Source organism: Protomyctophum bolini, assembly GCF_963924005.1.
Source record: "Protomyctophum bolini genome assembly, chromosome: 10".
NCBI classification, from domain to species: Eukaryota; Metazoa; Chordata; class Actinopteri; order Myctophiformes; family Myctophidae; genus Protomyctophum; species Protomyctophum bolini.
In genome coordinates, this window is record NC_137871.1 from 10,773,411 (window position 1) to 10,785,044 (window position 11,634).

The 11,634-nt window shown below is 41.1% G+C and overlaps 2 protein-coding genes across 4 annotated transcripts in view; one reads left to right on the plus strand and one right to left on the minus strand.

Annotated features, from left to right (window-relative positions):
* Nucleotides 1–1,489: 1,489 nt before the first annotated feature.
* On the plus strand, nt 1,490–7,572 carry pabir2 (PABIR family member 2). Of its 2 annotated transcripts, none has more exons than XM_080774662.1 (10): nt 1,490–2,922; nt 3,193–3,268; nt 3,378–3,431; nt 3,595–3,638; nt 3,728–3,782; nt 4,624–4,728; nt 4,936–5,021; nt 5,723–5,787; nt 5,961–6,048; nt 6,201–7,572. In XM_080774662.1, the coding sequence occupies exons 1-10, from the start codon at nt 2,786–2,788 to the stop codon at nt 6,334–6,336; spliced, it is 846 nt and encodes a 281-aa protein (XP_080630788.1). In that variant the 5' UTR covers nt 1,490–2,785; the 3' UTR covers nt 6,337–7,572. The 2 variants fall into 2 exon arrangements, with proteins under 2 accessions (XP_080630788.1, XP_080630787.1); XM_080774661.1 differs by having other exon boundaries at nt 1,499–2,922; nt 3,193–3,271; nt 6,201–7,571.
* Nucleotides 7,573–8,432: 860 nt separating this feature from the next.
* Nucleotides 8,433–11,634, minus strand: part of mospd1 (motile sperm domain containing 1) — a 4,327-nt gene continuing 1,125 nt past the window's right edge. Inside the window, exons 2-6 of one of the 2 annotated variants that reach the window (XM_080774069.1) lie at nt 10,937–11,244; nt 10,502–10,577; nt 10,143–10,375; nt 9,633–9,792; nt 8,433–9,071 (exon numbers count right to left, since the gene is read on the minus strand). In XM_080774069.1, the coding sequence (XP_080630195.1) occupies nt 9,662–9,792; nt 10,143–10,375; nt 10,502–10,577; nt 10,937–11,090 (594 nt within the window). In that variant the 5' untranslated portion in view covers nt 11,091–11,244 and the 3' untranslated portion in view covers nt 8,433–9,071; nt 9,633–9,661. Of the gene's footprint in view, nt 9,072–9,632; nt 9,798–10,142; nt 10,376–10,501; nt 10,578–10,936; nt 11,245–11,634 lie in introns of both variants that reach the window. The other variant, XM_080774068.1, reaches the window with a different exon arrangement.

Here is an 11,634-nt window from a genome sequence, read left to right on the forward strand (position 1 = left end):
GCTATGGTGTGGAAAATTTACTTTTTGCACCTAGTGTATACACTCATCTAGTGTTGGGTATAATTCATGTTGCTATCTTTTATGGAATTGGGCATACTTTTGATAGTTTATCTGTTATGTATGGGCTTTATTAAAGCAGGGGTCATTATGTGTCTGTGCCAAAGGCTTGGTCTTGTCCATGGCACATTTTAGATGTTAGATCTTTATTACACACCATTATAATGTTCTTGTGTTGAGCATAAGGGTCTCCAGGTTTTCTTCAGAATATGTATAATGGCACTTATGTACTATGACACTGGCATTAGTTCAACTGGTGGTTCTCAAATGGGACCCCTTTAACTCTGAGTGTACAAATTGAACCAATGGACCCTGAAGTGGACTCGTAATGGTCCATTTAAAGTACACTCAGGGTCATTCAGGGCAAGTTATTTATGCGTTTCTTTCTGGTGATATTATTGTCCAGTTGGACCACTCATTTTGTATGTCTGTGGCAAAAATGCAATTATTACATAAATGTCCACCACAAGCCAGCATGGTGATGACCCCTGTTTATTATACTGTAATAGTAAATCATGCAATGGTGCCATCATTGTAAATCAATCTCAACTGCATCTTACAGTTTCAGCCATTAAATATTCACAGTTTTCACATCTATTACCAGCAGATTTGTATCCTGTAGGCTGTACGAACGACTGCGTACAACGTAAGGTCAAGTTAATTTATTTAATGATTCTGCATTCTGTTCTCAATGATGTGGTGTGGAGGAGTAACATGACTCTGCCAGATGGGGCAACTTACCCTACCAGATCAGTGTGCACTTACTAGACTGCCCTCTTGTGCTCAATGAAGGGAGGGAATCATATTCTACCTAGTACCTAAAAACAGAAGTACTCAGAGTATAAAAGTGTCAAAAGTATAAAAGTGTATTGTATTCTTTCATTTATTTAATTTTAAATGTGTGTTCTCATCTTCGAGGATTTGGGGTAAGGCCGTAAGGTTTAGTGGAACAACTACTTTTAAACAACTTTATTTTAACATCGAATTGTGTGGCTCCAGAACCAAGTCACACTGCACCGTCGCATTAAAAGAGTCATGTTTTGATGGGAATTGATGTCTGATGTGTTTGTTGCAACCATCAGACAAAATATTTGTATAGGACGCAACAACCATGACATGACGTGACATGATAATGTTCAACCTGAATTTCATGTCATGCTATCTTGCACTCGTCCGGAGTCGTCCCCCGCCGTTTCTGAGTAGTGAGTATGAGTACAGGCCTAAGTACATAACAGGAGTTGCAAAAGTAAAACCATCTACCGGTATGCAAAATAGCGGGGAGGGGTGGGGGGGCTCACCAATGTCTGAAAGTTTCATTGGGCAACTCATAGGGGGCGTGGCGTTTTTCAAACCTACCTAGCATTAGCTATTAAGCAACAACAAGCTACTGGACTGGAGCGCCACTCCAGCAGAATACTAAAACTGCATTTATTATTAACTGTATAATAATAACACCAAACAACAGTGAACTGTGGTAGCTACAAAGTGTATGATGGGGAACATTTATGGCGCAGCATATAGTGATGGGCCAGGCTGCGACAAGTGAACCATAGCTAGATAGAGAACGACCGGAAGTTAATGGATTCTTACGTTTAAACTAAATGTATAGAAATAACATTAATATTTCCAATCACACTGTACTTTAGTTAACAACCTAGTACGATGAAACAAATGCCGTGTTGTATTCAGATTGTGCGTATTTATGCAAAAAAATTGTGGCGCTCCTACCCTGCGTCATGTTTATTTTGAAGTCCACCGTGGAAAGTCCCATTTTCCATTATCGGTGTGATTGAATCACTTTACTTCAGCTAACGATGCTGTGGTCGCCAGCTGATCGATTAACGTGAATATATCACTAGATAACTTCGAGGGGTTCTATAGGACACACGTGAAGAATACATTATATGATTATACACGGACCGGCTGAGTAGTTCGTGTAATTTAACGCGTCAGGTAATTAGCGTACCGGTAGTTTAATGTTTTTTATTTTTTATTTTAAAAGAAAAAAAGTCTGTTGATCTGCATCTACAGGCTGGAACCGCGGGGATACTATCATACTAATGCCAAGGATAGTGCAGTGTCGTCGTGTCGTCACAAACAAGTGCACTTTAATCCATCGCAAGGCCCTTTCCGTGGAAAACCCGATTTGTTTAGTAATTATTGTTGAATTCAATGTAAGGTTCGCACGAGAAAGTATAAAATAGCTTTAAGTGTGGATGTGCGGTCCAAGAGTCTGAAGCACTTCCGGCTTACTTACGACGTCATCGCCGCATCCTTTGGCGTGTGTTGTAGCTTCGTTAGCTAAAGGTTTCAGTTGCAGCGGGCTGCATTCTGCATTGTGTTACTTGGGACGTTAATGGAAATTATTATAATAATGAAATGAAAGTTATAGATTCTGACGATATGATCACAGATCAGTTGTAGTTTAGATTGTAGGGATTGATGAGGTTGAACGGGTTGTCTCTGTTTGACAACGGTGTGAACGCTAGAACAAATGAGAAGAGGCCTGTAAATGCTGTAAGTTTAGGTTCCGTGTATTAACAACAGACTGTGTGATTGGATAATTTATGAACTAACGCTACTTTAAAAATATGTAATGTTACGTTTTATCTGCGTAGCTGAAACGCTAATGTTCGGGAGGCAGCTATAGCTAACAACACTGTGCTGCTGGTTAGCCAGATGAGTTAGTTCTTATGAGTTGGTGGCGATAGATGATAATAACAACGTTATGAACGAGATGAACAACCCAGGAGTCATGATGCCACAAGAGAAAATGGAGTTGGATCTGGACATCTCATCTTCACTGGGTCACAGTGATGGACACCTAAGAAGATCCAACAGCGCACCCATGATCAATGGCCTCAGGTTATTGTCCCTTATTCACTAATTGTTTATACTTGCAATCACCTGCAGAATTTTCATTGTTTATCCTGCCTGTCTTGAGTAAATAACTCCCTCCTAATTAAACTGGCTGAACTGACTTAAGTTCTTAACTTTAAACATTTTATTTGAATGACCACCATAGAGTTACAGAGCTGGAATATACCCCTGGACCCATTTTGAGACCCCCTGGCCTAAAACTGCAGTGTAGTTCATATATATTGTAACTTGTAATCTGTGACATTTTCATTATAGTGACAATTCCCAAGTTTTCCAGAGAGAGGTCCTGCGCTGCAGAAGGAACAGTACTACTGTCGTCAACAGGCCAAATGTGGTGATTAATTTAGTTTCATTACATTAATTCATTTATTTACTTTTGTAACTACCATAACATAGTTGTCAATGTTTGACACATTTCCCTCTACTCACTTTTCTTTCAGGTTCCCTCGTCACCCATTCGTGTCCCTAGTACAAGACTTCATCAGATCAAACAAGTAAGAAAGCAGTATTTTAAGTTACACATGCAGGTTTTGTGCTGAAAAAATTACGTACAATCTATAAACTCATAATGTGTCGTGATGCAACATGTGAGCTTATAGCTCTGCTATTTCCGTGGTCAGGTTATTGTGGTTAAAAGGATTGTATGTTTGCATGCAGGAGGAGGGCGTTGATGTCATGAATAGGGAGACTGCTCATGAGCGGTAAGTTCTGAACCAGTGAAGTTTGACAATAATCAATGGATGTATAAATGTATTTGTTTTGTTAAGATGGTTTTGTGTCTCCATCTTAGGGAGGTTCAGGCAGCCATGCAGATCAGTCACTCCTGGGAGGAAAGCCTCAGTCTGGTAAAGAACCATCTTGCATCACACATCAGCCTCGTTGACGGCAGACTGCTGGGCGAGCGCTGGCGCTTTGGCATGGGGGGTCAGATCAACATAGATGGAATTCTGTACTGGTCATATAAGGAGCATGTCTTGAGTGTACCATATATGGGCTTAACTGCGACAGCAGGTCGTATTTACTATGACATCAGGGTCCCCACATCTCCATCCCTGATGATGCCACGAGACCTGGGCATCATAATGTGCCCGACCAACACACTGGTGACCGACCAACCAACACACTGAAGGAAATGTGACGGAGAAAATTGAATTGTGTGAGAATCGTGACCCCAATTCTTGTGGAGGAAAATCAAGATTCACATTTGAGCAAGAATCGTGCTGCACTAGGTAGTTCTTCTGACCAAGCAATTGGTTGAAATAGGCTATCCAGCTGTGCTGAAATTAGCATGACAGCACACCTAGGCCTAGCCGTTAATAGAAGATTTGATAATGGATTAATCACATTAGAAATATCATCACTTATGTCCTGATATAGTGATTAGACAGACTTTTGTCAGAGCAGCAGCATTATTAGGCTTAGGAATGGAACAAAAAGGGCAGGTATAATACGCTCCTGTATTTTAGTTATTACCAGTTATTAATATTATGGTGGTACATGGAGAGCCAAATATTCTCTGAGGTGATAAAAAGGTTGGGAACCAATGTATCTAACGTCTATTTTGAGCATACAGTACAGACGCTGTATGTACTATGCCAGTGGTCTTGGTTTAATTGCATGATTGTTTCAGAAGGCTTGATAAATCAGCATGTTTTTTTTAATAATTTGTTTATATATATATTACAGAGTGACACAGACACTTGTGAGAAATCGGCATCATCATCCCCAAAGCGAATCGATTTTGTGCCTGTGTCGCCAGCCCCGTCCCCAACCAGAGGGATTGGAAAGAAGGTACATCTGTCACATAAAACAAATCTACAGCTTACTTTAAACATTACTCCATCGCATGAGGGTGTCACTTGCCGAAAAACACTAATAATGTGTCTCATCACAATTTGTTGTTTGCTTGTAGATATGTGCTTTTTGGCAAGGGACAACATTGTAATGGAGATTATAACTGAGGTGTAATTGTGTTTTCATTGTCTTTGCGATGAGCAGCAGTGTTTCTCTCCTTCACTACAAATCCTTGTGAGCAGCAATGGACTGACGCCGAGCCCAGTACCCAGCCCAACACGACGCTTCAGGTGAATTTCTCAGTTCTCTGCCTCAGTGATTCTCTGCCTTTCTATGCCCAGTTTGTGTGTACCCCATAGCTATGATTTGATTGGCTGAGCACCCCATAGCGATGGCCATAGCGAGGCTGAGCAATGTACTACTACATATTGAGGATAAAAAGTGACAGAAAATTGAGGACGCCACAAGTGATTAGCCGCATTGGACTTTAGGATGAAAAGTGAGGACGCCAATTGTGACTGGCCGCTGAGAATTGAGGATGGCAATGTGATTGGCCGGAATGTGATGATGTATGATGATAAGAGCGCCCCTCACTTCACACGTGTGGGATTTTTCATTTCAAGAACCTCCCCAGTTTCATAATTATGCATAATCCTCAGTGTTTACTTAATGGACCTATCAAAGTTACTCCAGTTTTAGGTGATAAGGTGACCAATGAAATAGTGGTTAGTAAAAACAGAAGTGTTCGTGTGAACGCGAGTCTCTTATTACCGCGTAGTACTAGTGACGTCATGTTGTCATTTTCGGTAGTAATCTTATCACCTAAAACTGGAGTATGAATAGGCCTTAAACCACCATCTATGTAAACATAGTTAGTACTTCTAAAGGATATTACGAAATATCTCATAAAATGTAATAAACATCTGCTTTCAACACTGGTAAGGTTTCAAACCACACTTCATTAGTAACAAGGTTTTCCATTGTTTTCTAGCCGTCGGAGCCAGAGCCCAATTAACTGCATCAGAGCCAGCATACTGGGGCCAATCAAACGCAAAGGTGGGTCACTTTAACAAGCCTTTCATAAACCTTCCAGAAAGCGTGCTCTACGCCCGGCACTGCATTGTATGGAAACCAGGATGAAATGTTTAGAAGAATGCCGCAAAGTAAGAGCCACTTCCTGTCGTGTGTAGTGTTGAATCCTATGAAAGCAGTTTGTCTGTGTGTTGCAGGGGACATGGAGACAGAGAGCCAACCAAAGAGGTTGTTCCAGGGTACGACCACCATGCTGTCTTCTGATGTTTCAGACCACAGATCCTGGTATGACTAGATCGTCATCACAGTGCTTGATTTGTTCAATGCAGTAATCTCATTGCTATAAAGCTGTACAGGTTAAAGTCCTAGTCGCTGGAAAATGCCACATAAGTATTTGGAATCAAATTTTGTATGTTCATTTGCTGTAACTATTCCAGTCACTCTCCAGATTTGCTGGACGGCAGCCTCAGCAGTGTGAGTTCCTCCACGGACTCCCCTGGAAAGATGGAGGGAGTGTCGCCCTCCTCCAGTAACTCCCCCTTCGCTTCCATCCAGGACCTGTCCCCAAAGTGAACACAGAATCACAAGAGACTCTAAAGGAGGACAGAGATTTTTTCTCTCTCTCTCTGGAAGGATGAGTCTCCTTCTCGGATCTGCCAGTCATTTAGGCTTAGTGGAGTTCCCATGTTTGCTGTTGCAGGGCTGTTTTCCTCTGGATGGAATGGAAAGCCATGGAAGATGTCTGCTGTGTAGAGAAACACTGAGCACCAGCTGCTAGTTGTGGATCTCATACGGTGCTTCTGTGATTATACGTATTTGGCACACCAGTTCTCTCCCCTGGAGAAAGACATTGAACACTGGACAAAAACAAACCTAAACTAAACAAATGACTACAGTATTTGGATATGTACATTGTCCTCTTAACTACAAATGTGTTCCCATTTTGTGTAGGAACAAAACTGACATCCACAGGCCTTTGTTTATACTCAAATCTACAGGTTTTGTATGAAAGGATTTAACTTATTGTTTTGTTTTTTGCTTTGTTTGTAAAGTATGTAAGTATGTAAATATGAATCTTGTAAAAAATATATAGTGAAAACTTTGACTGGCTGTGCGATGAATGCAGGCATAACGGCTAAAAAAAACTATTTTCTTTTTAAAGGAGTGGATTAGAAAAATGTGACTACTTCCACAGGGTTCAATGATGAGTTGAGTTCCCCCTCATCCTTACTGTAAAATAAGTTTTGGGTGGATCTCCTGCAGGCTGTCAACTGTGGTGAAACAATAAACCAGTCTTTGGTTAACTTGCTGTGATTTGTTTTTTTATGGTCTGGGTAGCAGACTGACCCAGTAGATAAAGATACAATATTAGTCACCACTGTGAGGGATTGAACACTAAATGCTACTAATCCTGTTTGTGCTCAGGACGTTATTGGAGACTTGCAAGCTGTGCTGTAGTTTATGTGCTTCTTCCTTCCCCCCCCCCCCCCCTTTGTTTGATTTTGGTCAAACTTGGATGCCGATAGTTTTCTATCTTTCATTATAAAACCAGCATGTGTCATTTTCTTAAATTATAGGCTGTACATGTTTAAACTGAAGTAAACAAATGCCTAAAGCAAAATGGTGCTGTTACATTTGTCATGTCTGTCATATTTGGTCAACATATATTTACGTTTTGTAAATGTAAACCTTTTGACACTTTTATGTTTCTTCAGAAATCAACCAGATCCGTTTAAGCCTACATGGTATATTTCAGCCCGTCATGTCTCAGTCTGTGTACAAGGGCCCTCAAATTTACATTAAACTTAAGGAAATGAAATGATTGTAAATCCGTTATCTTGAAGTATGATCTCTGGTCCTTTTTCTTTTAAGAAAAATATATTTGGGTGGATTTATGTTTATATATTGAATGTCTTTCCCTGAAGAAAAAGATCTCTCCACTTGTCAGTATTGTCTTGAGGTTGTCTGAGGAACCAGATTGTCCTAGGTCTGACATATTCTTTGCTTGCAACCATTGCCATCATATCAAAATGTGGACAAAATAAATTATTTCTTCTAAAGAAATGATTCAGTATTCGGAAATACCTTTGGTACCATTTTTTTTAAAGATGAGCATTGTTTGTGTAAAATCCATCGCTAATTTTACATAAAGGCAAACACACGTGGTTGCGTACTTTTTACTTGACTAAATTAGCTTGTCTGAGATCACAATTGATGACGGGAATAATTGTATTCCTCTGTCATCAAGCAGTCCAGTCCTAATTTTAAGCACATAAGGTGCTCATTATGTAACCAGTTAGTTAAAAGGAGAAGGCCCATCCCATCCACTTCATACTTGGGTGAATTGCTGAGGATCCCAAGGACTGTCTAAAGAGGACGGGACGTGAAGACCGTAAGGGCGCCGCCATGTTGCTCACATGGTGCTCCATGGAAGGAAAGAAACATGCGCAATGGGCTATATGCAGCCAACACTTCCTCGTTCAGCTTCCTTGGTCTCAACTGCGCATGTTTCTTTCCTTCCATGGAGCACCATGTGAGCAACATGGCGGCGCCCTTACGGTCTCTTTCTTTGAAGGATCCAAGGAAGTGCAGTGTTGAGTGTGAAGTCCAGCTTCTCCAGCACCGGCCATGTGTTCTGAACAGGCATTGCACTATTAATCACAATGTCAGACAGATGCATTGAGACTTTATTAGACATTTGATGGAGCATTGATATAGTACAGCAAAAACGTCCTTTGGTGACATGTAAAACTCTCATATTGCTGCTGAAAAAGTACAACAAAAGTATCCACACATGCAAGTAACTGCATTTAGTAATCAGAACTTACACTTAAAAAAAAAAGCTTTACGTAGAAACAATATAAGGGTTGTAACTTGTTACAGCTGAAGACCATAACATTTTTAATGGCTTTAATATTTACATTATGTTTGGGCTTGTGTAACAAAAGGCTCAAGTAAATTATTTACCATATTGTTACAATAATGGCAATGGAGATACAGACAAACACAGAAATATGATGCCAAAACAACCTTTTTAATTCAATACCCTTGGTGTTTGTTTACAAACCTAGCCAGGGCCCCCAGATGACGAACACACAGGTCTCTATTGTTTGCATCAGTTCAATATTAGGTTAATATATATTAAAACAATTATACTAAAGTGTACATTTCGGGGTGCGGGGGCATCCCCCTGTTGTAAACACCCACTGGATCATGTGTCCGCCTTGGGTGTCTCAACGTTAAACATGTCCCTCCTTACTCTCGGTCCAGAGCACTTCATGTACGGAGGATGACCATCGTTAGAAGACCTGAAACAAGTCACAGAAACACTTCAGCATGCAGCTTAAATGTAAAAGGAATTTTAAAGACAATATACTGTCAAGGATTGAGAGTTTTAACGTCCTGTTCAGATCTAAGGGTCTAGGACAAGTACAGTAATTATACCACTAAGCAAATGTTTCTGTTGTATTAAACACCACACCTTAGACCCAAGAAATTGCATTTCCCTCTAGTCTACACCAAATAGGTTTGCCACTTAATACAATATCCATTCTCCAAGTGACCTTGTAGATGAACTATTTTCACCCTATGTTCTCCTCAGAATAGGGACGCATAGGGTCAAGTGGTCCTATTTAAAGGTCTCCCCAGGTAGTGTATGCCAGTCCGCCGCTTTATACATTTGATACACTTTTGGAATTTGCACAAATATGCGAGTGACGTAAAATGTGTGGCATTTGCAAGGTGAAAATGTGTGTGTATTTGCATCTTTGCATGTAATCGTGCCGCTTTTTTTTGGTTGTTGCTATGCATCCGCCCGCCGTCGTGAACACAGTTACATCTGAACTAGCCACAGTTTGTGGTTCACTCACCAAGGACATAAGCAGCTACAAGTTTCTTGTTAACACTTATATGGAGGTAGACAGGCACAGTCGATTCTTTCTCCCCCAGGGTCGGCAGCATGAGAGCGGCTACACACACTAGCCCTAGCAGCACTGTCAACAGGCTGGGACCTCCGGACACAGGACGGCTCTGCTCTGTCAGTCACACCACACACACGTCGCACAGTGCACACACAATATATATATATATATATAGTACTAACAACACATTTAAACATTTGGGAAGGTATGAAAGATGTTGTTGTTGTCTGATAGGTGTGCAATAAGCAGCCAATGTCATACATACTGTATGCAGTTAATTAGACATACAGTATACAGAGTTACTCAGGGAACACAGTTAAAAGTGAACATTACTTTGTGCATTATTAACTATTTGAATTGAATTGAATTGAATCTGAACTCCTCAGTCCAACACACATGGGTTTGTATTTGGTGCCATCTAGTGACAAGGATAACAAATGACCTCAGAAATGTTTGTACCTGTCTGAAATGCGGTCTGTTCAAAGAACACACTGTCTGCCAACTGCTCTTTCATCCTGCGTTCCTCCTCTTGAGGCCGGGTGCCTGCCAGCTCCTGAGTGGCAGAGGGACGCAAAGTAGCGGTCACCTCTTTACGACCCAGAGCCTTCCGCTGACTCTGCTCGGACACCTGTAGCCGAAACTTGTCATAGACGCCATAGTGACAGGCCCGCACATCTCTGTGTCGGATTACTCTGAGTGAAACACACACATACACACACACACACACACACAGAACTTTAGACGTGTGTAGTCTGAATGTCGATATAACACTATACTTATTATATAACACTATAATAAAGATATAAAACTTTACTCACATGTCAACACAGCACTGTGGTTTCACGGCTCCAGTTGCGTCCACCACAGTGTACTTGTTTGGCGCTGTGCACAGCACTGACCAGAGACAAACAGATGATCAGTTTGACAACTTATAAACAAATAGATTTGTTTGACTAACTAACTAACTAACTAACTAAGTAAATAGCCATGGTATCCTAACCTATGTTTCCATAAGTGTGAGACAGTCGCTGATAGTTACTAAACAATACGCAGGTTTATGGTTCGGCCCTAAAATAATGACACCTCTGACCAAGAGAATAATAATTGTTTCCGCCTGCCTGGTGGTGTGAACTGTGAAGTTATATTCACTCTAGACCGGATCAGAAAACTGAAAAGGAGTTGATCCCAGTTTAATAGACAATGTACAATTGGATGGACATGCAGGACATTGTGCATTTCCTATATCTACTGACCTTTGAACTTGAGGGCGAACTCATAGGGGTTGTAGAGTGTGAGCACCTGCTTGTGAGAAGACTGCTCGTCGGCGTAGAACACAAGCTCTGTGGGGAACACGAACACAGGAAGGCTTCCTTCCACTAGCTCCGGCTGGCGGCTCTGCTGCTGCATTGGCCCTCAGTTGAGCTTGGCTTCCGCTTCCACCGTCTGACTCCCCCCCCCCCACTTCCCCCGCTCTGTCTCTCTCCACAAGCTCCCCCCTCAGGTGGGAAAGACACTTCCTGTCGTCGTCAACTCTTCATGACCATGATATAAAGATGGTGCTCTAATACACACAAACAACAAAAACAAAAAGCACTCACTTTCCTCAGTCGGAACCTCTAGACTCCACCTAACCCCTTCTTGTCACATTTTTCGACAGTTGCTACTAGTTTCTTCAATGCAAGTAATACCAAGTATACAGTATATTGGTTATTTGTTCACTTTGTTATTCAAATTTTCTTTTGACCACAAATACATTTTAGATGCGAAGCACTCGTTTCTACACTATTCCGTGCAGTGCACTTCCCGCTCCTCCTTTATATTTTTTTCAAAGATAGATACAAATATACTGTGTATACTATACAAATACTAAGTGATATCCTGCTTTATTTGAGGCACACAGCGCTACATTGTAGTCTAGTTTACATTCTACTTATGGTTACTCTAATCTTGT